The sequence below is a fragment of the Diplotaxodon limnothrissa genome, linkage group LG17, assembly GCF_057381915.1.
Source record: "Diplotaxodon limnothrissa isolate DT_005_m linkage group LG17, D_limnothrissa_male_GT1.1, whole genome shotgun sequence".
In the NCBI taxonomy this organism is placed as follows: Eukaryota; Metazoa; Chordata; class Actinopteri; order Cichliformes; family Cichlidae; genus Diplotaxodon; species Diplotaxodon limnothrissa.
Genome location: NC_140612.1, coordinates 24817787 through 24845708, shown reverse-complemented (window position 1 = coordinate 24845708; position 27922 = coordinate 24817787). Strand labels below are relative to the sequence as shown.

General features: G+C 45.8%; 2 protein-coding genes across 2 annotated transcripts in view; one reads left to right on the top strand and one right to left on the bottom strand.

The window, feature by feature from the left end:
- Window positions 1-18540, bottom strand: part of LOC146615056 (uncharacterized) — a 55691-nt gene extending 37151 nt beyond the window's left edge. Inside the window, exon 1 of the mRNA XM_085376590.1 lies at window positions 17458-18540. Coding sequence (XP_085232716.1) covers window positions 17458-18534 — 1077 coding nt within the window. The 5' untranslated portion in view covers window positions 18535-18540. The remainder of the gene's footprint in view (window positions 1-17457) is intronic.
- The window catches only part of LOC146615055 (ankyrin repeat- and BTB/POZ domain-containing protein 3-A), a 289414-nt gene that overhangs the window by 112308 nt on the left and 149184 nt on the right, over window positions 1-27922 (top strand). The window lies entirely within an intron of this gene.

Here is a 27922-nt window from a genome sequence, read left to right as displayed (position 1 = left end):
GAATATGCAATTGTAGTTAGATCATCAGTGTTATTTTCATCAATCACCTCCTGTCAGTGGTTTTTAACATTGTAGATGAATGGTCTAATTATACACTGATACTTCAGACTAATGTCAATATCAGCTTGCACCAGCCCTGTTGAATGATAGATAAATACTGGCAAATTAAATGGCAAGACTGCTTAGGCTTAATATTAAAAGGATTACAGGATAAAGACTGAATACACTTTAATACAGGTACGTTATTTATATAAAGAACATTTCTATGTTTCTCTGGAAGCTTGGGAGACTTAAATATAACAGAAACAAAATAAAAATCAAGAAAACAGTGTCAGTACCGGCACTCGCTATTGGCCAAATTGTCATTTGAAAACCATTATCAGCTAACACTGTTCCATGTCTAATTTTGTAGTCAGTTTTACAGATTTTTAAACACCTGTAGTTTGTTTGCTTTGGTCTGAATACGCCTCCAACTTTGTCCAGTGGTCCAGAGGTGTTCTGGACTACTGGATAACATGGAGACTTTACTCCTAACATTTGGTACTCTGTGCATCTATGGTAGCCTCCCAAAGCTTTCTGGGATGTGGCTATTTGGAAGACATGGGAATGAATTTAACTCAGGCTTGTAGTGTACACCTGGTAGCTGGTAGTTGAGAGCACCTACTCTAAAGAACCTTGCTGCAGTTTTTACAAATGAAACAAACCAATGAGAGAAACAATCCAGACATAAATTTTAACTAAACTAAACAGCACCGATGTGAAAAACACGCTTAATCTGAATCTTAGTGCCAAAGATTGTTATTATAATAATATTCATCTAATGTAGTAAATTGTAAATGGACTGGTTCTTACATAGCACTTTTCTACTCTGTCTGAGCACTCAAATCGCTTTATACAACTAATTCATTCACACAAGCACATTTTCTAGGTTGTTAAGTGCTTAATCTCTAACATTCATACACATTCACACTCCGGTGGATGCATCGGAGAGCAACATGGGGTTAGTATCTTGCCCCAGGATATTTGGCATGCAGCCTGGGATTGAACCACCAACCTTCCTGTTGGTAGCTGACCTGCTCTATCACCTGAGCTGCAGTGTATTTGTCTGTGATTTGTTGGAAGGTAGAAGTATAAAGGAAAATGAATGACTACAAGCCAATGCTCGGTCTATATAACTGCCATCAGGGATCTCTTATTTATGAACCATGATCAAAACCTTTCCTAAATCTTTCATGAGTGATTTAATTAAATCTAATCTACGTCATCTTTAATAGATTGTTTCCAAAACCACAAAATTCCCCAGAGCATTATATTGTAGAAAGCCAGAAAGAAGAACAATAAAATATTAATATTCTTCTGATTCAGTACACGAAACCTTTGCCTTTGCCTGATCCCCGTTTGAGTACTGAATAAATCCATGGCTAAAACTCTCTAATAGTCCTGATTTTGGTGTTGATCCTCCACCTGAAATTCAGAAAATTAGAGGAAAAAAATAACCTTCAAGAGGCAAAGTCCTTCAAGATGAAGTCCTTTAAGTGAGTTTAACTGAACTCCTTTGTGCCGCTCCTCCTCTGATGTGTTCAGTAAGTATCAGTCAATATCAGCCCTTCCAGCTGAACAAACATTGTCACTGGTGTGGGTATCAGATCAATCTGCTCTTTCTACGGTGCTGGAGTCCCACGGATCCTCCTAATGCAGCTGAGATCGTGGTGTGTTTCCTTTCAGACGCACAACAATCCACTCAGTGCGCCTGGAAGGAGGTGGGGAGAGGAAGTGCGCCTCTGATTAAAGTAAGCCCCCTCTGAGTTGCGACCCAACCTGACCCTGGCAGCGCTCCAGATCTGCTGATGAGGATGCTTCGGCGAGGCGGGCCGACGTTGGGATTTTCTGTCAGAGGCGTAGTTCCCTTGTCTATAAACATTTTCCTTGTCAAGAGCTGGCCTCTAATTCACCTGGCAGCACACTCAGCATTATATAAGACATCCCAGTGTTTTTACTGTAAAAGTGAAAGCAGTGCACGGGGAGGGTGGGGGTGGGGGCTGTCTATGAATCAAGCCGCTAAAAACTCAGACTTACAGGAGGTTAATATTTAGGAAGATTAAAAAATCAAGCATTTCTTTATGAACTTGAGTAGTTTCCTTTGCCTGAATAAGAAAAAAAACATTAAAAATGACTTTTAATTAGCAAGTGAATTAATACATGATTTGAGATTGTCCTTGTCCTGTAATGCAATAACACGCACCAGTACCTGCCAAATCATTTCTGCAGACTAATTTAGATTTGGCATTAGGGGACTGTACTCAATTTTAAGATTGAAAAGTTTAGAAATTCCCCAGCGCAGTTTAAAACTTTAATCAAGCTCCAAGGTTAAAATCCTCCCGTGTATTTTATTTCCCTGTGCGCATAGTTGTTTATGTTCTCACTGGCCGGTAATTTAAGAGGATATTTAGAAAAGTGTGCCACGTTGCAGTATTGGACTCGGTCACTTAGCTTGTAGATAATATTGGGAGGAAAAAGAAGAATAAACAGAGCTGATTAGAGGTGAAACAGTAAATGCTGAAGGAAACCCAGAGGCGGCAGCTTGTGACATAACAGCTGTTCATGGTATCATGTACACATAGACAGACACTCATAACAAGTTAAGGATTTTATTCATGATAATATAACACTGACAAATAACAGGCAAGCTGATGGAAGAGAGTGTGATTATATGTTGTGCTGGTTGGCTTATTGTGTTAGAGCTTATTACCTCTGTGTGTGGTTACTTGTGCAAAAGAACACAACTATTCACACCATCCAGAGAAGACAATCTGGTGTTGAGGATAGACTGTATACAAAAGATGGACGTGACTTCCTTGGGCTCAAGCATTGTTTTGTGGAGCTGCTTTGAAATACCCTAAAAGGCACAAACACAGCTAACCATTTTATCAAAGCGTCCATACCTTAACTGACGACCTACAATTGCATAACTTTAACTCTTAGTAAATTTAGGTTTGAGGTGTTTGAAACTGAAATGCTTAAAAGGAAATTGATTGCCTCACATCTGTCATGAAGGGGGGAACTGTAGCGGGGCCTGGTCGGCGGTGCCGCAGCAGGGGAGGCGAACGCACCTGCAGGGCATCCGCAATCACGCTTCGCCGGGTTAAAAGTGTGCTGGATTCCAGTGTGGTTGTTGTTGATATGGATGTTGGGCTGTGAGCTGTAAAGCTGCAGCAGAGTTTGTGAACAGCAACCGTGTGTGATCAATAAAGTGTGTAAGATGCTGAATACGTGTGGTCGGGTCTGGCGTGGTTATTTTACAAGAACTTATAGATAGATTGAATGGGATCAAGTTAGTAACACAGGAATTCGAATAGAAATTCCAGTGTGAAAGTCATAAATTTGAAAAAGACATTCGGAAACTGCAGGCACTCTGCAGCCTTACTTTTAGACAGGAATAGAAGCAGAATACAACCAGCTGAGAACCAGTTGAGTCAAGTCCCTAAATGTTAAGAGAATTGTTACAGATGAGACTGATAATAATCATCTTAACCAATCTGTTGGAGAAAGATTGTGGTCCAAACAATCATCTGGCCTTCCTCCCAGCAACCTGTGCTATCCTCTACAATCAGAAGTGTTTGCTACTACTTGCAGTCGGTTACCAATGCCAAAAAAAATGAAATGCAATCACTTGGTAACTAGTCATAATAGCAAGGAGGTTGCTATCCTATTTTTACTGTAGTGTGAATGGATCATAAGGGTGGAAGACTGATGGATTTGTATTAGAAAACAACAAATTATAAAAGTCAAATTTATTATGTCTGGAAATACTTTCATGAAGCAAAAAATAGCACTGTATCATCGAAATATTTTGGAAAATTCAATCAAACTATTTTAAAAACTACACACCAGGAGCTTATATTGCATTGTTTTCAAGACTGTAGTTTGATATTTATTGTTTATCTTGGATTCAGTCTTATCTCAGCTCATATTCGCAGTTATAGCTTCCAATTTTTAGCGCACCTGAACTAATATAAAAAAGAAGTATAATGTAAAAAACAAAGCAATTATCTTTTATTTATTTCATTGACCTAGTGAAGAAGTAGAAATATACCATAAGTATGGTAAAATATGATAATTATTAATTGTTGTGTAATATAACCAGCTCCATTTACTCAGGTACTCTTACTTAAAAATGTTTATTTTCCAGCTGCTATTAGTATTTGCACAGCAGATTCACTATTTCTGTTCTTTTAGTTAACAAGATGAATACAATGAGTTATTTCTTTACATACTAAACATTCACTGACATAATATCCTCCCGACTGTGCTGTCAGTATTCTGGATACATACAGCTACTCGTTTAAAACGATATAGGAGTTTGCCATATCAGAGCTCTCTCTGCTCATATTCTGTCACCATTTTTGATCTGCTCTTATCAGTCGAGACAGAAAGGTGTCTCAGGTCAGAGCAGACGGGAGATAAAGAATTTCTAAGGAAGATATTCACTCTGTGATCGGGGACTTTTTTTTTTTTTTTTTGCCATTCTGAGCACAGTGATGTGACAACAGGACCTCCCAGCTGCTTCAATCCGGCTAGTTCTATTAGGTGGGTGATTGAGGAGTGTGTGGATGTAGATCATAATCTCTGCTTGGTCTCGAGGAAATGTTTTCAGCTTCAGTTCTGACTTGCTCTCATCTCTCTTTGGACATTTCTTACTCACGCCCTGCTGGATTTTTAAGGATTAAATTAGGTGTTCATGAAGAAACTGCCTGTCTCACAGAAGTATGAATACTATCTGTCTGATCTTCATTATCAAAGATATCCACCACTGCTTGTTTAGTTTTTAGTCATTTTGGGTATACAAATTTGAATCACAAGTTTTGGTAAATGATGCTGATAATTTGCATAATCACATGGACATATACATCAAGCCGTATTACTCCACTGATACCTAATGCCTGCAGAGAGATTGCTTCAGTACAGTCTGGAGGGGTATATATATTCATTGGTTTTAGATGTGTTAGTTTGTAAATCCCACAGTGAGACCTGCCTCACTTTACTGAAAAAGGCCTGGCAGTACCCTTAAAAGAAATGTATTTGAATTGGTTTAGTGTTAAAACATTATTAAGCTGGCAGTTGTCAGTCAGTCTAGTCTGTCTGCCTGAATGCAACTGCTTTTAATTTATCACATGGAAGTTTTCGAAACAAACCTGACTGTTTATCTACAGCGCCACCTGCAGCTAAAAAAAAAGAGGAGAAGATACCAGCACGTGGTCTCAAACCTGTCACTTGTCCTCCAGTACAATGACTGCCAAAATATTTGTATCACGAATGTTAAAACTTGCCACAGGATGGGTCATTTGTATTTTTGTGTTTTACAGGTAACAATATGGTCTTTGTTTGAATTCTATCCTCAAACAAAATAGTTTTTCTGACTCTCTAATCATCTAATTATAGCAGGCTTCTTCCTTATGTCTTTCATCACATATTTGCTGCTGCGTCATGAGAATTTCAGCCTCACAGGGCTGATAGTTTAGCTGCAGGCGTCTGGCTTAGTGAGCTGAGCTTTTGTTGGTTTGGAAGAATGTGAAGAGCCATCCTGTAAAAATATAGAGTAGATATGGTTTTTAAAGCTAGTTTTATTGAGGAATAAATCACACATGCAAATACTAACCATGTGCCTGAATACGCAAAATATTCTCATGCAATCCAATGTTGTCAGATCCTCCCTACATCGCGTGGTTACACACAAGGCATCCTTTGGCAGCAGTTCTTGAAGAAAGCAATAGTGGCTACAGAGAGTCAACAGCCCTGTTATAGAGACTTGAATGGGGAGCTTCGAGGGCTGTGGGTAGTAGGAGATTGTGGTTCGTGTCATGTTTGGACCTTGCAGTTTTCCACTTAGGTTTAGAAAACGATCATGGTTTGTTTTTGGGTTTTTGTTGTTGTTTTTCTTTAAAAAGATTCCTTTTACAACAATGATTCGTTCTGAAAAACACAAGCTGGGATAATATCATCTCACTTCTGTCCTAATCCGGTGTATTAGGCACCATCACTAAAGTATCCTGTGGGCAACATCCTAGAAATGAGAACACATGGAATATCAGTAAGAATAAAAAATATTACCTCCTGTCTTCTGGCTTGTTAGGACAATCATAACTAATATTCATTAAATTACGCCCATCACACAGAAACCGACCATTCAAGGAACAATGGATAAGTCCTGATTGGTTGCCAGTGGTAGCTGGAGGTTGCTGGCAGTCGCTTGATGAAATGGCCTTTAAAAAGTATACTTTTCTGCACTGAAGATTTCTTTGCAGTTGTTTTGGTCACTTGCAGAATGCCGAATTCACCTGCACTTGGCGGGCACAGCGCCAACTTGGCTGCAAACACTGTACAGCCAGTCTTGCAACGCAAACTAGGCACCACGATTGTTCACCTTCAAAGTAAAAACAGCACCTTTTGAAATATGCTGGTTGCAGCAGTAAGGCACTTTTACTTTGAAGGCAAACATTCTGTTTCTGGTTTGTGTTTTTCACCAACTGCTGTCTAGGTGTTCATTTATTGGAATAAAACCCTGTGATGAACTTTGACTGGAAAACCTACGAAGCTGGGAACCCTGAATGCATGGATGGATGAATGGATGGAATTCAACTTTTTCTAAAAGAAAGTCCTCGGTCTTTTGGTGGAACTAACAACTAAAAGTTTAATAAACTTTCTTCGGCCCATTCAACCAAAAGAACTCTAAAAGGTAGAATTAAATTAAAATGGTAACAGCACTGGTGTTATTATCTTTATTTGTACATTATTAAAAACTGCAACCAATATGTATTTCTAGTTGGCCACATAGCCAACAGAACAATGGTATTCTGAACTTAAAATCTATAATGTTCAGGTCTTATCATTAGTAGATGTGAGGTAAAAGGAAACATCATCTGATACCTTAATACAACCTAGTCTAACACCTTCAGAAATACCTGCTATCCATTTGAACTTAAATATTAAAAACACCTATGTGAAAACCTCCTGCCAGACGTGTGCTTCTGACATGTTCATTATAGCGCTGGAAGGTATCTCCTGAATGAGGCCATGATGATTATATTTCAGGTCACCTGTGCTTAATGACACACTCTGTGAAGTTGTTTTCCACTTATATTCTCTGTTATATTCAAACTTGCGGGTGGTGTTCAGAAATCAATGGAGCGGTGATGGAAAGTCTCATTTGACATTCTTCATCTCGCATCAGCTCAGAATTAGTCTTTTTGTCCTGCGTTGCGGGGAGGACATTCAGCTGGATTGATTCCAAGCAGCACGAAGGTTTGTCTCACTTTACTCCCTTCACACTCCGACTGAGGAGGAGAGAGGCTCTTTAATCACTCTGGCCAATTTAATCAAGTACATCCTAATCTGGATTGATTTTGACTTTAATGTTAATTAATCTGGCTGCTTGTATGAGTGTTCATGAGGGGGGAAACAATCCTGAAGGTCTCTTCATTCAGCTGTAACATGCCAGTCCTTCACAGAAGATCACTGTTTTCTAATAACTGAGGGAAGATTTATCTCATTAAGTAAAATTGGACATTTTGAGTTTGATCTTCAAAAATATAAATCTGGAAGATATTGCGAGAGTTCCTTAAGAACACCATGACAAACTAATCTGGATCTAAATCCTTCTGAATTCATGATGGCATGGAGAAAACTTCAGCCTCAGCAGAGGTATGAAGTCCTGGACCTTAATGACAGTTCTACTTTTAAAAGACGTCTCATAATTTTGCTCAGATCTTTGATAGATGGCAAATTAAAAGATCATAAAGTTATCAAAAATGGTTTTGTGCCTGGGCATGCTGCCAGCGTAGCTTCAGTTCGCATTAGCATTGATTCTCCATCCTTTCTTTACTGTAGACATCAACACTATTCTTGTAAAATGATGGTGGTAGAGAGAGAGTTGTCTGAAACATCAGTCCAAAATCTCCCATGGGCATCCAGTTAGGGTGAGATCTGTTGATTTCCATACTCATCAAACCATTCGGTGACACTCTGTGCCCTATGCTTGTGAGCCTTGTCATCCTGCAGGAGACAACTTCCTTCAAAATAGGATAAATGTGATCAGTCAGAAGAACTCTGTGTGGAGAATTTTGCTGTGGATCCGAATCCTGGCAGTAGATTTCGCCTGTATGTTGCTTTTGTAGGAACATCGTGGCCAAGATAGTCATACAAAAGCAGCATGAAGTAAGAGAAAGACAAGAAATGCTTTATTTGGCACTAACAATACAGACATTAATATATGGGCTGTCTTCAAAACTTTAACGGTCTGGATATTTGTTAGACATTTGGTAGATTTTCAGTTTTCAGTTTTGTGATTCACGTATTTATCACATAAATGGGAAAATATGTCCTACGTCAGGCTGGCTACTTGACATCCAGGTTTGAGTACACCATAAAAAGCAGCAATGATGAGTCAAACCACATAAATACATTAAGAAAGATTCAGTGAATTACCATTCGATTGCCTTTTTTCATGGAATTATAATAGAAAGAGACTCACAACATCACAAATCTCACAGGCTCATCAACAATCAGGATGAGAAAACAACAGTTTTGTTTAATACTGCCTGCAAGATGAAAACCGAGATCCTGTGGAGAAAATGTCCTTCTGAGAGTTACAATAGGTTATTTATTTATTTCATTTTTAAAGACAACAAACCTCGAGGAGGTTTGAATTCATTAGGGTCGAGACTACCATAAAGGAACACGGCAACAAATTGGATTAGACAGCATTTAGAGAATTAAAACACATCCTGTGGAAAATTGATCAGGATGAAATGAGATACTTGAATAGAGCCTGAACTGTACACCAAACCCTGTCGCTTTCATCTCCCGCGCCGAGATTCACTGTCAGATAATTCACTCCCCGGAGGGATGGATATGTCTTTTTTTCTTGACTGTTTGATATGTCTAATGTGCTCAGACTTACCAGAAATGTCTCGCCTCACCCTTATGGATAGGTTTACATAAAACTCTTTTTGAATGAAAATGCTGTAGACGGTAGCCTGAACACAGCCAGGGGCTCCTTCTCCTCCTCCAGACTGATTAATGGCTGCCTCTGAAAACACAAACCTCCCTGTTTTTTTACACCAAAATACAATGACCAGGGTTATTTGAGGGATTTGTTCTATTTTGGCCAGCTGTGGTACATTACTAGCCGCTCTCTTGCTCTGGTGTGTGTGTGTATTTTTTGCAGAGAGAGTGGGAGTTATGTAAAGCCTCCACCCATTCGGGGTATGCAAGACCAGATCAGTAATAGCAGTGGATTTAGGACAGGAGCGTAAGATGTAGGATGAGATACTTTGGGAGCAAATATGTGAAACTTTCAAAGTGAAATATTTATGCTTCATGCTCCAGGAAAACTAATGGTGTCACACCACTTGTTTTCATTTCCTGCTCAGAGTTGCTAGCCAAGCAGCAATATGTGTTTAAAAGGAGGTCTGAGTAGGAACGGATTTGCACAATAGCTGCAGCCTGTTTAACTTCAAGGACATCTGCAAAATGTCAAAAAAAAAAAAAAAGACTTGCTGCACAGCATGTGGCCGTGAAGACTTCACCACCTCGTGCAAATTAATATGGCAAAATAATGTAGTCGCATTTCAGAAGATGGAAGGTTTTGGTTTCTGTGCATGGAGTCTGAGAGGATCTGTGACTCATTAAAAGGATGTACCTGTCTGCAGCAGTTCTGGAGAATTTACTGTGTGTTTTTGTGAATAATGAGCTGAGGCACTGCCTGTAAATGAATCTCGCGAACAGCCTACAGCGACTTTAATATAGCTTTTTGTTTCTCGCTCAGGCTCTCTGACCTCAATAAGAAAAAAGACTCAAAAAGTGAGTAGGGTCTGTGTTTTGAAGTTGTAGTACGTCACCAAAGTTAAGAAAAACTAAAGAGTGCTGTATTCAGTGATACACAAGAGAGAGCTAAGATTTATTTTCTACCATGCAGATACTGATTATTGTATTTCTTCAGTTTGACTCATCTGCAAGGAAGCATGGTCATACAGTGTTAGCACTAGCGCTAAGTGGAAGTTCGAACTCCCCAGACATTGTCTGGAGTTTGCAAGTTCTCCGGATGTTCCTGGGTCTTCCTCCCACAGTCCAAAGACAAGGTTGTTCCATGAATGAAATGAAAGTGTGTGTATATGGTATTATATACCAGTCAGTGTAAACTCTAACCCTCTTATGGTCCTAAGTTAGATCAATGATCAAGAGAATGAATGGATATTATACCTTATATACTGTAGCTCAAAACAGCTGAGGTGGGGGGAGAGAAATCCTGATACCTGATGGTAGTCAGGGTGCCGTTGTCTAGGATGTAGAGGTCGTGTAGCCATTTTCGCCTTATATATTCCTCTGGATTTTGAACTTTCAGCACTTTTTCCACTGCTGCCCTCCATTTGGTTTCTCCTTCTCTGTGTACTTTACAAGTCTCTCAAAACTTGCTTAACTGGAGGGTCTTAGAAAAATGCATACACTATCGGTCTTAGAGCCACAAATCGACCACGCCCAAAAAAGTGCTATAAAAAATTTATATATTAATATTTTTTTCCACTTTAAATTAGCCAATCTTTTAGACCTACTTCTCCTTGAAATATTCATGTCAAGTTTTAATTACATTTCGCGGATTTTAACCCTTTATATCCCGGTTTCGTCACATGAGCGCACTGCTTTTTTTGCCCCAAAAACATAAAACATAAAACATAAAATATTTTCCAAAAAAAACATTTGAAGTAATATTTTATTGTTATTATAATTAGGCCTTTAGATGGACAAAAGATTGGCACCAACATTAATTTCGATCCGGTTTTAATTTTTTTTTCAGAAGCCAAAAATGTCCCCAGGCGGCGCTGCTGCTCCTGCTCCCCCGGGGAGGAGTGCCTCTGCCGCGGGTGTGTTTCGCGCAGCGCCGGAGCATATGGTTCGGTTCCCGTGTCTGCAGCACACACTTCCGCTACCACGTGAAAACAAATACGTCATTTCCTGTTGATTAAAAAAAATTAATGCACCCTCAAACGATCCTAAGGTCAGAAAATGGTCCGGAACGAGCAGCGGGCCAAGCTGCTGCTGTACGCGGGAAATTAGTCTGCCTTTTCCGGGTATCTGTCTCGAGCAGGCCGCTGGAGAACATGTGTATGTTCCAGCAGGCGTCACATGTGGAGCAAGGGCGCCACCCGGTGGACAAATAAAAAAATTACAACTCTAAGGCCAGTACTGCAAGCGGAAGCGGAAACATAACCGATCACGATCGATTTGACCGTAATTTTTTTGCCGTGAAAAATAGCGTTTATAATGGGTTTCAATGGGGCACAAATCGACCACTAGGACCGATAGTGTAAGTTTATCGCTAGCTTAGCCACTGAAGCTAATTTCCGGAAGTCATACTGAAATTTTAACAGTAAATGTGACCGAACTTTTTTTTGCAGACTTTCGCTATATTCCATTCAACACTGTGCAAATGGCATGTAATCGAAATTTGAAAATAGCCACAAATCGACCCAAGACTCTCCAGGGGTAATATTATTCTTAGCTTTCCAAAATAAGGCGTGTACGACATTGCAAGTCCTTAACTCATCCTTGCGAATATTCATGAAGAGTGGCTCCATAATGTAGCGGTTTCTGCCTAACAACAGAAAGATCTGTGGTTTGTTTCCAGGAGGAGACAATAAATCCCTTGGGGGTCGTGTCAGGAAGGACACGTGGTGTAAAAATCTGCCAAAGCAAACATGCCGAGCTACCTGCTGTGGTGACCTCTTGTGGATAAGGGAGCAGCCAAAAGTGGCTTCATGTATATTTATGAAGATCTAAATTTTAAGAGTTAAAAGATTTAGTAAGGATATTGCATTTTAGTTTGAGTTCATAATCCAGCAACAGTATGAAAAACACAGAGTCAACAACTCCTAATATGGTTACAGTAGTGCTATATGTACCCTTGATGTGTTAATATACAGCATATGTTTCTTGCACAGATTTTGTTGACTGTCTCCTCCGTTCTATCTTTGCATTATGTTTGATTAGCTTGCTGCAAATTTCTTTTCCATCATCCCCCATTTCCATGTCTCAAAGCCACAGTTGTGGCCTCATCATAGTATATTTACAGATCATCTATGTATATCTTATGCTAACCCAGTGGATGAGGTCAGTCCTGTGAGCCAGACAGGCTGCCTTCTTGTCCGCTCCTGTGGCTGGAAGTTTGGCTTGTGGCAGGCGCATTCATGGTGAAGAAGAAGGGCCAAAGACTGGCCGCACCCTACTGTATATGGACAACCGGTCCTGCAGCTGATCCATCCCTAATTGGGTGGCGTTATATAAGCTGGACTCCCCGGTGCACATGAAGCAAAACACAGCAATTGTGCACAGTCCTTGAATATATGCAGCAGCGAGCTGTGTGCTTTCTTGAAATTTCTGTCAAAGATTGCAGAAGAAAATTGTCTGGTTTTCTTCACTGACTCATGAATCTGCAATGCAACTGTCAACGCAGGTCCTTAAGTTTGTTGCGTTTATGCGTCAAGCTTGATTGCATCTCACTTTTAATTGGCAGCAGTGATTCCCTCCGTGGGCAGAGGGATGTGGTCCTTGCCAGCAGCTTAATGCTGCATTCTTGTTTCTCACACTTCCAGCCGTTTAAGGCATTTTAGGCTCAACTTTAGTGAACGTTCACACATGAAAATGAGTGACTGATCAAACACAAATCACCCTTGTACTGCTGACCTTAGAGAACAGTGTCTGAGGTCAGTCAAATTTATTTGACCTTACTCTGCTCGATAAGGAGAAACACCAATACGGTATTTTTCTTATGTGTTCCTATTCTGCTAAAAACTAGAGAATTAGTCCTACCTGTACAACAGTTTTAGTCACCAGAGAGACTGTTGAGAATGTCTTTTTGCTTTATAATGAACTTGTTTGCAGTAAATCCCTTCTCACCAATTTCGGGCTTTCATAGAAAATCTTTTGCTTCCATTCAAAGAGATTTTAGTCTTTTACAAAAGAAATTCTTCAATGTTCACTTTTCACTATTTTTAAAGTTTAGTAGCTTTGTCCCACTCAAACAAAATGGACATTTTTGTTAATTAAATGGTCAGAAACAAGAAGAAAATGCAATGATTTGTGTCAAAGAAGGTAACGGTTGATATTTCCTTCACCTTATGCAGATCGATTAACAGCTCTAGCGGTTTAAAGGCAAAGCGTGCAAAGTGCCGTAATCCTTAGATGCTATGAATCTTGGAGAACTTGCAGGACTCTGGGAGCACCTAGCACCTGTGCTAACGATAGCCCATACGAGCCTGCCACTTTGCACGATTTCTAAAGATGTCTAGAGTAACATACTGCCTGAAGTAAAATGAGCATATTGTGTATTGGAACTATTCCACTGCTTCTATCAAATGAAAGCAAAACTGTAAACGCTGCATTGAGACGCTGTGCCCAAGAAGAACATTAAAAATTTGAATTTGAGGAATTCTGACTATATAATGTGAAAGCTTTCAGTTTAATGTTATTTATTTGTGTCACTCTTCCTTCATCATAGAAAGTGGTTGTTTTAAGAAAGAAGAGAAAATGTATAATATGTAATAATTCATCTAATCATGTGTTTTAGAAGTTATTTTAGGTTTTCCTGGATTGTTTTTTTATTTTTATTTTTTATAAGGGAAGGCAGAAAACTACAATATGGTATTTTCTGCAGAAATTCACTGCCGTTATTTTCTTGTTATTATTTACCCTTGAACTGGCAGGCTTTGAAAATGAAAAAGCCTTGGAAAGTTTTGGCATAGATCCATGCCATTGTGCAGGTTTTGTTGGGGGGATAAGAGGCTTTTTTAGGCTTTAATGCCTTTTGTGCCTAAGCACTCTTTTCGAAGGGTTTTGAAAAATGGCAACGGTACCTCATAAGTCTCCAATTACTCCCTTAGCTTGCTACTTGAGGATGCTTAAGCTTATGTGTAACTTCTTAATGCATTCTATAATGTCAGAGTTGTCTCTGACCTCCATAAAAAGCAGCTATTTGATGTAAAAAGGCCTGCAGAGGCTGTTCAGTATCATGAATACTGAACAAAAGTAGCCTGAAGGATTGTAAAGAGTTGAGACGGTGTGCAGAAATGGACTTGCAGGAGTTAGACGGGAGCATGTGCTTTTAATTCCTGGCTCTGGTCCAGCACGTGGAGAGCATTCAGGGATTTCCCGGACCACTTCACTCAGTCATGACTCTGCAAAAAGTGAGAGAAAAAAAATTGCCCTGGTTATAAAGAAGGCAGTGAATCTCACAAAGAAGAGCCTGCAATCAGGAAAAATTACTTAATTTCCTTCGTTTCTTTTTTTAAACCAAATGAGGCTTTGATTTTCAAGGTTGAATAGAAATGCCCAGTAAATGACAACAAAGGTGAGATGCCTATTGAAGCACTGCACTGACATCCTCTTAGAGGCAAAGAGAAAGCGAGGCCTTGGATATGAAGGATATTATGGCTGCGCACTTAAAGGGAGATTATCCCCAATTGCTCTTTTCAGCTCACTTAATCTGTCCTGATTTACTTTTAAATGAAATTATTCATTTTGCACCCTCTTTGGCATGCACGTATAGCAAGAAAGGCGTTGTAGCATTAGTGGGAATTTCTCAAGCTGCAAATAGAGCATCACATAGCATAGGCTGACTCGAGCCCCTGCACTTTTTAGCCTGCAGTGTTTGGTGATAGAAAGCACAAAGCTCTGCCTGGCTCATTTATTAGAATTGCATTTCTTGTGGTATTATGGTGAATGAATTAGGTCATCAGTTTTCATGCTTGGTAAACTCTTTTCATTTTGCGGCCACCAAAAGTGGGAGGAAAACAATAATGGATGGCTACAGAGGCGCCTGGCACAAAGCACCTTTATTAATAACAAAGAAAAAAGTATACTGCTACCTTGAAAAGCTTAAATGATGGATCAGGGACCTCTACAGAGTCTTGTCAAATCTCAGGGCTCAGAGGGGCAAAAATGAAGAAATCAATGTCTTTCTAGGTAGATCAGAAAAGACAGCGGGTTGGTTGGTTGGTTGGTTGGTTGGTGAGTTTGTTGGTTTTCCAGACTTCACCTGTCATGATACGTTGTGTGGCAGGCAGGGGAAGGACCCAAGATGCAGATTCGCAGACACGGGGATAAACTCAAAAACACAGCTTTATTGCTGGCCACGGGAGGCAATACAAATAAACTAAAACTGGGAAAACTAAAGCATGAACTGTACAAGGGAACCGAACCACGGGGAGAATTACACACAACATGAGGGAGAACGCGACGCCGAACAGAGGGAGACTCAGACAGAAATACACAGAGGGTAAACGAGGAAAGTGGGCACACACGGGGAACACAGGTGACACTGATAATCATAACGAGACAGGGCGGGGTGAACTGAACATGACATGTACAGGCACAGAGGTTCAGACAGGAGGAGAGAGAGCACGGGGAAACACAGACGTAACGGGCTGGGGAAACATGAAACAACCACAAAGGGAGACGAGGGCTCATAAATACATAGAGGGCACACAGGGGGGAGAGAGCCATGAAGGGAAAACACTTAGGGAACAACACAACAGGGCAACTCAGAAAACATGGCCTAAATAAGGAACAAAATACAAAAATACATGAAAACTAAGAATACTGGGCCCACATGGCCCAGGACCATGACACCACCCCCCCCTAAAGGGCTGGCTCCCGACAGCCCAAACCCGAGAAACAAAAACAGAAAACAACCCACCCAGGGCGGGAGGCGGGGGACCAGGACGGAGGGACCAGAACGGGAAACAAAATAAACAACAGAAAACACGGGAGCACATGACCATAGTCAAAATAAAGTTCAGGGGGCCGACCCAGAGCCCACAGGCACCAGAGTTCACGGGTCACACGGTCGGGGGGCCGACCAGGCGGGTGGCACAGGTGGCAGAGTTGGTCCGGAGGCCGGCCGCGCGGAAGGCAGCGGCGGCGGCGAAGGAGACGACGGAGCAGTTCAGGAGGCCGGCCGCGCGGAAGGCAGCGGCGGCGGCGAAGGAGACGACGGAGCAGTTCAGGAGGCCGGCCGCGCGGAAGGCAGCGGCGGCGGCTCTCCAGTGTCAGGCGTACTGGCCGAGGCCCGGTGGGCACAGGACCAGTCGAGGCGGGACCAGTCAAGGCGGGACCAGGCGAAGCACAGGCTGAGGCTGCAGCGGACGAAGGCTCTGAGGCTGCAGCGGACGAAGGCTCTGAGGCTGCAGCGGACGAAGGCTCTGAGGCTGCAGCGGACGAAGCACAGGCTGGAGCTGCAGCGGGCGAAGCACAGGCTGGAGCTGCAGCGGGCGAAGCACAGGCTGGAGCTGCAGCGGGCGAAGCACAGGCTGGAGCTGCAGCTGACGAAGCACAGGCTGGAGCTGCAGCTGACGAAGCACAGGCTGGAGCTGCAGCTGACGAAGCACAGGCTGGACCAGGCGTAGCAGAAGGTGGCTGGACGGGCTCCTCGGGCCCTCCAGCTGAGACAGGAGGCTGAACGGGCCCCTCGGACCCTCCAGCTGAGACAGGAGGCTGAACGGGCCCCTCGGACCCTCCAGCTGACGTGGCATGAGGCTGGTGCGGTTCTCCTGAACCCCCAGCTGACGAGGAAGGTTGCTGAACGGGCCCCTCGGACCCTCCAGCGGAGACAGGAGGCTGAACGGGCCCCTCGGACCCTCCAGCTGACGAGGTAGATGGCGGCGTGGGAGCCGCGGAGTCCTGGATGAGCTCATCCGAGCTCCCAGCAGGAGCTGATGCAGAGCCAGAGAGATTTGAGACCCCTGGCTGGATGTTAAGCTGACCAGCGGACCGTACTGCTATCGGGGACTGGGCTACAGGAGCTACTGGAGCCTGCGCTACAGGCGGCACTGGAGCTACTGGGGCCTGCGCTACAGGCGGCACTGGAGCTACTGGGGCCTGCGCTACAGGCGGCACTGGAGCTACTGGGGCCTGCGCTACAGGCGGCACTGGAGCTACTGGGGCCTGCGCTACAGGCGGCACTGGAGCTACTGGGGCCTGCGCTACAGGCGGCACTGGAGCTACTGGGGCCTGCGCTACAGGCGGCACTGGAGCTACTGGGGCCTGCGCTACAGGCGGCACTGGGGCTACTGGGGCCTGCGCTACAGGCGGCACTGGGGCTACTGGGGCCTGCGCTACAGGCGGCACTGGGGCTACTGGAGACTGAACTGAGGGTGGCTGCGAGGGAGCTAACTGAACTGAGGGTGGCTGCGAGGGAGCTAACTGAACTGAGGGTGGCTGCGAGGGAGCTAACTGAACTGAGGGTGGCTGCGAGGGAGCTAACTGAACTGAGGGTGGCTGCGAGGGAGCTAACTGAACTGAGGGTGGCTGCGAGGGAGCTAACTGAACTGACGGTGGCTGCGAGGGAGCTAACTGAATTGGCCTGGGAGGAGAAACGCGAGCAGGAAAAGGAGCAGGCTCAGAAAAAACTGTCCGAGAAATGGCAGGCTCAGGGTGCCGGCGGCGAGAGTGCCGCTTCCTTCTATCCGTGGAAGCGGGCGGGGTGAGCGGTGGAAGTCCCTGGCAACTCCGGGGACCCCCAAGAGCCAGTCGAGTCCCCCGGAAAGAGCGCTCGTCATGATCAGGAGCGAGCCACGGCTCCCTCCCGAACTCTTCCACTAGCTGTGCGCCTGCGGCGTGCTGCTGCCCCTCGTGATCGACGTCCAGGACCCCCACAGCGTCCGCAGGACGCTTCGTGGAGGGCGAGACAGGACGTAGCCGTGCGCGACGGCGGCGCTGACGCCGGTTCATTCTGGAAGTGTGTACGATGGGTGCTGGAGCCACCGAAGCAGAGGGTGATGTGGCGGCGATCTCCTCGTCGTCCGCCCACATCCTTGCCAGAAAAGAGGCAGGCGAAGTAAAGTCTGAGCAGTGTGGGGAGGGCGAGCGGCTGGTCCGAGGCGGTGCAACAGGTGTGAGTTCCTCCTCTGAAATGAGCCAGGGCTTCCAACGAAGCTCGTCCTCCCGTAAAGCTAGCAATACCTGCTGTCGCTCATCGTCGTCGAAATCTGTGGCCTCCACCATCTCGGTGCGCTGGGCTATGTAGCTTGACAGTGGCGGAGACGAACTGTGAGTTGATGGCGGTGCAGCGGTGAGCCTCAGAGTCCCTACTCTGACTGCCTCCGGCTCGCGAGGCAGCGGCAACGACAACCGTTTGCGGGTCGGAGTCGTAGGTGCGGAGGCGGCGTTTAACACCCTCTGGGCCAGCGTGCGGGCGCGAAGCTCCTCCTTCAGGGGGGCCAGAGAGTCGAACGCCTCAAAAAGCTGGGGAAACCGCCGGAGCTGTGGCGCTTGCTGAAGGATTGCGTCAATGGCCGCCAACCCGGTGGACACCACTCTGGGGTCCGTGCACCCACAGATGCGCGTCATGAGCCGGCAGAGCCGTTGCAGCTCCTCCCCAATCTCGTCCGGACTGTCCGCTGGGTCTGACATGGTCAGATCGTACTGGAGGTCCGCGGAGGGGTTGTGAACTGCTGGGTCCATGTTGTGGTCGCGTTCTTCTGTCATGATACGTTGTGTGGCAGGCAGGGGAAGGACCCAAGATGCAGATTCGCAGACACGGGGATAAACTCAAAAACACAGCTTTATTGCTGGCCACGGGAGGCAATACAAATAAACTAAAACTGGGAAAACTAAAGCATGAACTGTACAAGGGAACCGAACCACGGGGAGAATTACACACAACATGAGGGAGAACGCGACGCCGAACAGAGGGAGACTCAGACAGAAATACACAGAGGGTAAACGAGGAAAGTGGGCACACACGGGGAACACAGGTGACACTGATAATCATAACGAGACAGGGCGGGGTGAACTGAACATGACATGTACAGGCACAGAGGTTCAGACAGGAGGAGAGAGAGCACGGGGAAACACAGACGTAACGGGCTGGGGAAACATGAAACAACCACAAAGGGAGACGAGGGCTCATAAATACATAGAGGGCACACAGGGGGGAGAGAGCCATGAAGGGAAAACACTTAGGGAACAACACAACAGGGCAACTCAGAAAACATGGCCTAAATAAGGAACAAAATACAAAAATACATGAAAACTAAGAATACTGGGCCCACATGGCCCAGGACCATGACATCACCAGCAAAATCGTGAAATTAAATTTGTCTAAAAATAACAGGAGATCTGGAAGAAAGTACAGAGGTGCGTACGGGGATGTTTTTCTTCTTTTGCAAGTCCAAGTAAAAGACCATCAGGGCCAATTTAGAATCACCAGTTGAGCTAAAATGTAAGTCTTTGCTCTGCAGGAGGAAGTACTCGGTGGAAACCCACACAGACACAGGCAGAAAAAGCAAACCTCACATAAAAACCTGGCTGGAGTTTGAGCTGGAAACCTTCTTGTTGAGAAGCAGCACTGTTAACCACTCCACCACTACTTGAATTAGAATAAGCCCATTCGATTAAGTGTCATCGTCTCACTTTCTTCTGCAGTAAAGAGGTGCAGGTGTTACAACTGGGCAACCAAGGAAATGAGAGCTAGCATCGACGGGATGGACATATCTCTGTGTTAATGTGAAGGTGGTGAAGCCAGTTCACCATCTTAGCATAAAGACTGGAGACAGATGGAAACAGCTTCCTCTGTCTAAAGATAACTAAGAGAGAAATGGTTTTGGCTTGTTTTTTCTTGAAAGTCAATAGATTGTTGGCGGTTTCTCACAGAGAGAATTGATTCTTTATCTTACAGTATAAAGCTCCTTGACATATCTATAGCTGTTTACTGGTGTAAAACTGAAACGAATTGACAATTTGCAAAACAGTCATTCAACACAAAAACAAATTTCAGACACTTTTCACAGGATGGCATTTGTATGAGAGCATGGGGTTGCAGAAAATCATAACCAGTGCTTTCCACATCAGTGTTTCTGCTCTGTATTTATTTCTGATCAAATATTCTGGTTTTCCGTGGTCACAGAAAGGCTCGAATTGACCTTTATTGACATCTAGCAGCAGTAAAAATTCCTTGAATGTCATTCTTTTAGCTTGAGTTTGAGGAAATTTGAGCCAAAGTGTACAAATGAGCATATTTTAAGATTTCTTGACGCACGCTCAATCATCCAGGTAAGGAAATTCTTACGTCCAGATGAACAGATTCACATTTTGGGGATATTTTAAGATTTTGTAATACAAATTTCATGATATTTTTGTATATAACTGTCACGGTCCGGGGCAGCGGCCGTGTGGAGAGTGGAAGGAGGACCCAAAACGCAGCACTTATTCAGATGTGAGGGTGATTTATTGTTAATAACAAACACAAAGTGGAGATGGCAAACAGAACTAAGGACGAAACTAAACTGGGATAAACTACACAGAGGAGTGGCAAACCTGAACATGAAGGGAGAACAGCAGGGAGAACACGCAGAGGATTACACCAGGTAGGAACACAGACGACGCGACGAGGAGCAGAGGAAATCACACGGTATAAATACACAAAGAGACACTGGGAAATCACACACAGATGGGGGAAACAGCTGGACCTGATTAACCTGACGAGACAGGGGAACACTAACACCAGGGACCAACAGAGGGAGCACAAACCCAGAACCCAGTGTCTAAAATCCCAAACACAAACCATCCCAAAACAGCCATGAATAATAATGAAAGTAATAACAATAAGTACATAAACATAAAGTCACTGAGTCATGGTCGCAGGACCATGACAGTACCCCCCCCTCAAGGGCTGGCCCCCGACAGCCACAGAAACACACCACCAGATCCGGGCGGGCGGCAGGGGGCCCAGGACGGAGGGACCGGACCACGACCACGGACGGAGGCCCCAGAGTCCCAAAACAAAGATGAACACAAAACCCACAGGGGAGCAGAGTCCAAAGCACAGTTCAGGAGGCCGTCCACGAAGAAGGCAGCGGCGGCGCGTAAAGAGTTCAGGAGGCCGGCCGTGCGGAAGGCAACGGCGGCGCGTAAAGAGTTCAGGAGGCCGGCCGTGCGGAAGGCAACGGCGGCGCGTAAAGAGTTCAGGAGGCCGGCCGTGCGGAAGGCAGCGGCGGCCAGTCAGGCGACGGCGCTCGGCCAGTAGCCTAGCCAGCGGTCCAGAAAACGGCCGTTTAGCTCCAGACCCAAATGAGGCTGGGCCAGGCGAGGCTGAGGGCACGGAAGCCGGGACCGCAGCAGGCGGAGATGATGATGCAGACACGAAGGCTGGACCAGACGAGGATGCAGACACGAAGGCTGGACCAGACGAGGATGCAGACACGGAGGCTGGACCAGGCGAGGATGCAGACACGGAGGCTGGACCAGACGATGCTGATGATGCTGATGATGGACCAGACGATGCTGATGATGCTGATGATGGACCAGACGATGCTGATGATGGACCAGACGAAGACGAAGATGAAGCCGGACCAGACGAAGACGAAGACGAAGCCGGACCAGACGAAGACGAAGCCAGACCAGACGAAGACGAAGCCGGACCAGGCGAGGATGAAGCCGGGCCAGGCGAGGATGAAAACGGGCCAGGCGAGGATGAAGCCGGGCCAGGCGAGGATGAAACCGGGCCAGGCGATGAAGAAGCTGCAGCTGAAGCTGGGCCAGGCGAAGCTGACGCTGTAGCTGAAGCTGGGCCAGGTGAGGATGAAGCTGGACCAGAATCAGGCGAGGATGAAGCCGGGCCAGGCGTGGATGAAGCCGGGCCAGGCGAGGATGAAGCCGGGCCAGACGAAGATGAAAACGGGCCAGACGAAGATGAAAACGGGCCAGGCGAGGATGAAGCCGGGCCAGGCGAGGATGAAACCGGGCCAGGCGATGAAGAAGCTGCAGCTGAAGCTGGGCCAGGCGAAGCTGACGCTGTAGCTGAAGCTGGGCCAGGTGAGGATGAAGCTGGACCAGAATCAGGCGAGGATGAAGCTGGACCAGAATCAGGCGAGGATGAAGCCGGGCCAGGCGTGGATGAAGCCGGGCCAGGTGAGGATGAAGCTGGACCAGAACCAGGCGAGGCTGAAGCTTCGGGCTGAGGCGTGGCAGTAGCAGGTGGTAGCGCTGCAGGTGATGATACTGCAGGAGGCGGCGCTGCAGCCACAGGTGGAGAAGCAGCCACAGGTGGAGAAGCAGCCACAGGTGGAGAAGCAGCCACAGGTGGCCGGACGGGATCCTCGGGCCCCCCAGCCAACGTGGCAGCAGGTGTGGCATGAGGCTGGACGAGCTCCTCGGGCCCCCCAGCCGAAGAAGCAGGAGGCCGGACGGGATCCTCGGGCCCCCCAGCCGACGTGGCAGCAGGTGTGGCATGAGGCTGGACGAGCTCCTCGGGCCCCCCAGCCGAAGAAGCAGGAGGCTGGACGGGCTCCTCGGGCCCCCCAGCAGGCGAAACAGGAGGCTGGACGGGCTCCTCGGGCCCCCCAGCGAAAACAGCCGCAGAACCAGTGGGCACCGCAGCCCCCGGCACACACGAAACAAGACCAGTAGGCACGCGGGCCTCCGGCACACATGAAACAAAACCAGTAGGCACGTGGGCCTCTGGCACATGTGAAACAAAACCAGTAGGCACGTGGGCCTCTGGCACACATAAGGAGGGCTGCAGCTGCGCAGAGCACTGACCCTGCTCAGGCAGTGACAGCCCGGTGCAGTTCACAGCTGGCATCTTGGCCACCAGGGGTCCAGAGTAAGCTGAGGGTAGTAACCCCGCCTCTGGGGAAGCCCCGGAGTGAGTAACAGTCACTAATGTTGCCAGCTGTTGAGGAACAGGTCCGTAATGCAACAGTTCATCTCCCTGCCTAGAAACAGCGGTGGAAAAACAGTGTGAAAACTGTGATTCAGCTATTACCGGAACCGTGGGTTGTAGCGATGCTAGCGGTGATGGTGGCGGCTGAGTGGCTAACTGGAGCGGCGGCAGAACAGGCAATTGCGCCCCCAGGGAGGCTAACGGCTGAGCTACTGACTGGGGAGCTTGTGGCCGAGCACTGAACTGAGCCGGAGAATGGCGATAAAGTCCTGGCTCAGAAGGGGTGGCAGAGACACAGTCTGTTAGTCTTGCAGAGGGTCTGTACACGCCCACTTGGGAAGGATCAGTCACCACGAAGGTGGGTAAGCGATCCATACAGTCTCCCATCCCGCTCTGAATCGCCCCAGAAAACAAAGTCCCGGAAACTGGGGAAGCCAGAACATGTCGCTCGCTCACCGCCTCGGGCTGCTCGAAAGTAAAAGCAGACGGGGGGTGAAGTCCGAGGTCCAAAAGGAGGAACTCCCGCTCCCACGAACAAAGCGAGCCCAGAAGCCATGGGAGACCAGTCACCAGACGCTGTAGCCGCCTCTCTATAGCGCGCTGGGACGTGCCACCCGGGCTTTCCAGCCACAGGTCGATCAGCTCCTGTGTGGCATCGATTAGATTTTCCCGTAGCTCCCTGGACGGGTTAAGCGCTGCTGGGTCCATGTTGTGGTCGCGTCGTACTGTCACGGTCCGGGGCAGCGGCCGTGTGGAGAGTGGAAGGAGGACCCAAAACGCAGCACTTATTCAGATGTGAGGGTGATTTATTGTTAATAACAAACACAAAGTGGAGATGGCAAACAGAACTAAGGACGAAACTAAACTGGGATAAACTACACAGAGGAGTGGCAAACCTGAACATGAAGGGAGAACAGCAGGGAGAACACGCAGAGGATTACACCAGGTAGGAACACAGACGACGCGACGAGGAGCAGAGGAAATCACACGGTATAAATACACAAAGAGACACTGGGAAATCACACACAGATGGGGGAAACAGCTGGACCTGATTAACCTGACGAGACAGGGGAACACTAACACCAGGGACCAACAGAGGGAGCACAAACCCAGAACCCAGTGTCTAAAATCCCAAACACAAACCATCCCAAAACAGCCATGAATAATAATGAAAGTAATAACAATAAGTACATAAACATAAAGTCACTGAGTCATGGTTGCAGGACCATGACAATAACAGGTCAAATGTGACTTGTTTTTCTTCAGATGCATTTTAGATTAGATAAAATTTACTTCTGGGGGAATCTTGAAACTGTAAAAGTGCACATGAATGTGTTTGTGTAATTTTTTTTGTATGAAACAGTGGTGATATAGTTCAAGGGGGGCCTTGAGGTTGTCACGAGAATTGTCTGTGTTCCCAACATATTTGCTCAGGTTCCTTGCAGACAGGAAACAGATGGTCTTAGAAAGGTTTCTGGGGAGTATCGACAAGCAAAGAGAGTCCTACACGTATAACACGAGAACAACGCCGCTGCCCTCTGGAACCCATTATTACTTTCAGCCTGTGCTATGCATGAATGGTTCATCACTGTGTTGAGGAAATTGTGTTGCAAACGTGCCATCCATGACCGTGGTGCTCTGTGACGTGCATTTGCACAACCAATAGAAACAAAGAACGATGGAAGTGGGGGCATATAGTAAAGATATACAATGACCAGGAGCAAAAAAAAATCACATAGTAGAGAGAGAGTACAGCTGAGAGCAGCATTCAGAACACTGCATATCACTCTCTATGTGAACAGGATATAAGAGCGGGCATATAGGGTACAGAAAAGCAACAAAGGTCATTTAGAGGTCATAGGTTGTGTCTTTATAGAGGCATGAGATCCACAGCTGTAAGCACAAGCACCTGCAATGTAACTAAACCATCAATAAACAAATTAGAATCAATTTATTTTGAGCTAACTGAGATTAAACTTACTGAAAAAACACTGAGATTAAAACCGAGATCAGGTGGGGTCAAAGGTACGCGGGCTGCCATTTCAGTGACTGTAGGAATCACCTTTGAGTGTGCAGACTGGTTTGCATTCAGCAGACTTTTAGATTTTGTGTCCTAAGCTTTAATAAATGTTGAATCAATACTGATAATTATAGATGGTAGTTGTGAGGATTTTCTTTAGGATATAGCAGTGAGGACAGTGTTGTAATGGCTGTAAGACACAACATTTTCACTTCCAACACATTTGTATCATTATGGATGTTTTATTTTCACATCTCAGGTAAAACAGGGCATGATATTGGGTGATTTTTTTTTTCCAGAAAAGATAGTTATAAAACCTAGAAACACTCTCCCTATTCTCTGAAACATTAATTGAGGATTACTCATTTATTTAGCACTATTAGATAGATTTATAGATGATAAATATAACTGCAGTATACGTGGCCATCTGCACTATTACTGCCGTGAGTAACTCTTTCTGCAGATTCTGGCCAACCATGAGAAGAAAAGAAGAAACGTGCGACAGCTACGGTTTCTGTACTTGTTTTTATTGAAAATAATTATTAATAGCACTCATTACTTTCAAATTTCATGATCGATTGCGGCCATTACTTTCAAATCCTGACAGACTGTGGCAAGCTGGATAATTAATGGGAACGCATCGATGATCACACATACTGTCACCTATGATGAACGTGTCTAAAGCGTATTAGACATCACAAGATGTACGATTACAACAGCTAAGCCTCTCATACATATATATGCTAACCCAGCGAGGTAGTGCAGCATGCCTCGCAGTCCTTGTGCTTCATCTGAAAAGAAGCGTGAAACCGATTTCTGGTCACAGCGAATATCTACATGTCATCTTTTAAAATCGTGTCGAGAACAATCAAAAACCAATCGATGCTGATGAAGCCAACAGGGACACGGAGAGGTGCATTTGCTTGTGAAAATTATCACAGCGAGGGGTTTTGTTTAAACATGAATGAGGCACTGACAGCAGGGATAATAGAAGAGGCCCAGTAATCACAACAGAATACAATAGCAGCGTTGTGAAATTGAAATCTCCCACTAGAGGTGTCATATTGGATCTAATAAAAAGCCACGTATATTGGTTGTCGGAGTTGTTAATAATGTTTTTTACTTTCTCTACGTGTATCTGTGTGGATGTGTGTGCTTTTTATCATTATACATCGAGTAGAGTCCACCTACAGTCGTCAGGACCTTTTGAGTTTGGGATTACGCTGTGCAAGGAGCATTACATCGGACTACCACCACTTTCACAGCATTCCGGAGGACATAATAAGAGCTCCAGGGTCTCCGTGGTTGGTTCTTCAAAGGAGGCAAAAGCGTGGCTGCAGGGCGGGTCCACTAGCTCGGCTAAAGAAACAGCCATTTAAGCCACCGCTTCCGAGTATTTTCCTCTCCAACGTCAGGTCCATAACCAACAAAATCGACGAACTGAGATTACAAATTGCAGTCAATAAGTGTGTACGGGACAGCAGCATAATATTACTCACAGAGACTTGGCTGCAGCCATCAATTCCGGACTCGGCTATTGAGCTAGCAGGCCGCACGGTTCACCGTCACGACAGGAACGGCCACTCCGGTAAGATCAAAGGAGGGGGTTTATGCATCTACACCAATGACAGCTGGTGCAAAAACACAAAGACTGTAGACAGCCACTGTTCCCCGGATTTGGAATACTTGACTGTGAAGTGCAGACCCGTCTACATACCTCGCGAGTTTACTGTTGTCATGGTAACGGCCGTGTATGTACCACCCGATGCTAATGCTAACTCTGCCATGGAGGAGCTGCACAAGACAATAAGCAACCAGCAGAACTCCCATCCAAATGCAGTGCACATTATAGCTGGGGACTTCAACCATGCTGATTTAAGGTCAGTATTCCCCAGATTTGAACAGCATATTAAATGTGCAACGAGGGGGAAAAACACATTGGATAAAGCCTACAGCAACATCCAAAAAGGCTACAGAGCAACCCCTCTACCACATCTAGGTTTGTCAGACCACATGTCCATGCTGTTGATCCCTGCATACACTCCCATTAGGAGAAGAGCCCCCCCAGTCACAAAAACTGTGAAAACCTGGCCAGAAGGTGCATCACATCAGCTGCAGGACTGTTTTGAAAACACGGACTGGAGCGTGTTCGAACATCAGGACCTTGAAGAGCACACAACATCAGTGCTCTCATATATTAACTTCTGTGTCAACAGTGTCACTGTGGACAAACGTCTCCGGGTGTATTCCAACCAGAAACCCTGGATGACTAAAGAGGTCCAGGTCCTGCTGAAGCAACGTGACGCCGCTTTTAGATCCGGTGATGGTATGCAGTACAGTGCAGCCAGATCTCAGTTGAAAAGAGGCATCAGAGAGGCCAAGGCAGCGTACAAGAGAAGGATCGAAGACCACTTCACCACCAACAACTCACGACAGGTATGGCAGGGAGTTCAGCACTTAACCAACTACAAACCTGGCAATACCACGTTGACTGAGGGTAACGCGGAGCTTGCAGAGGAGCTGAACCACTTCTTCGCACGCTTTGAGGTGAAGGGACCAGAGGCAGCAGCAGCAAAAACATCGGACAGCAGCAGCCCAAGCCTCATAGTGCAGGAATATGAGGTGAGGCGCACACTGAGGGCAGTGAACCCCAGGAAGGCCACCGGACCAGATGGGGTAACCGCAAAGGTCCTAAAAGAGTGTGCAGACCAGCTGGCTGGGGTCTTCACTAAGATCTTCAACACTTCACTGTCCCAGTCCTGCATCCCGCCGTGCCTAAAGTCAGCCACAATTGTCCCACTGCCAAAGCGTACTAACATTAGCAGCCTCAACGACTACCGACCAGTTGCTCTAACACCTGTTATAATGAAGTGCTTTGAGAAACTGGTCCGACGTCACATCATGTCCTGCCTGCCACCCACACTCGACCCGCTCCAGTTTGCATACAGAGCTAACAGATCAACTGAAGATGCCATTGCTACAACGCTCCACACCACCATCTCTCACCTGGAAGTGCAGGGCCGTTACGCCAGGCTGCTCTTTGTTGACTTTAGCTCTGCTTTCAATACGATACTCCCGGACAGACTAATAGATAAACTGCTGGAAATTGGACTTCCTTCCACCACCTGCCGCTGGATCAGAGACTTCCTCTCAGACCGTGTACAGAGAGTTAGAGTGGGGCCTCATCTTTC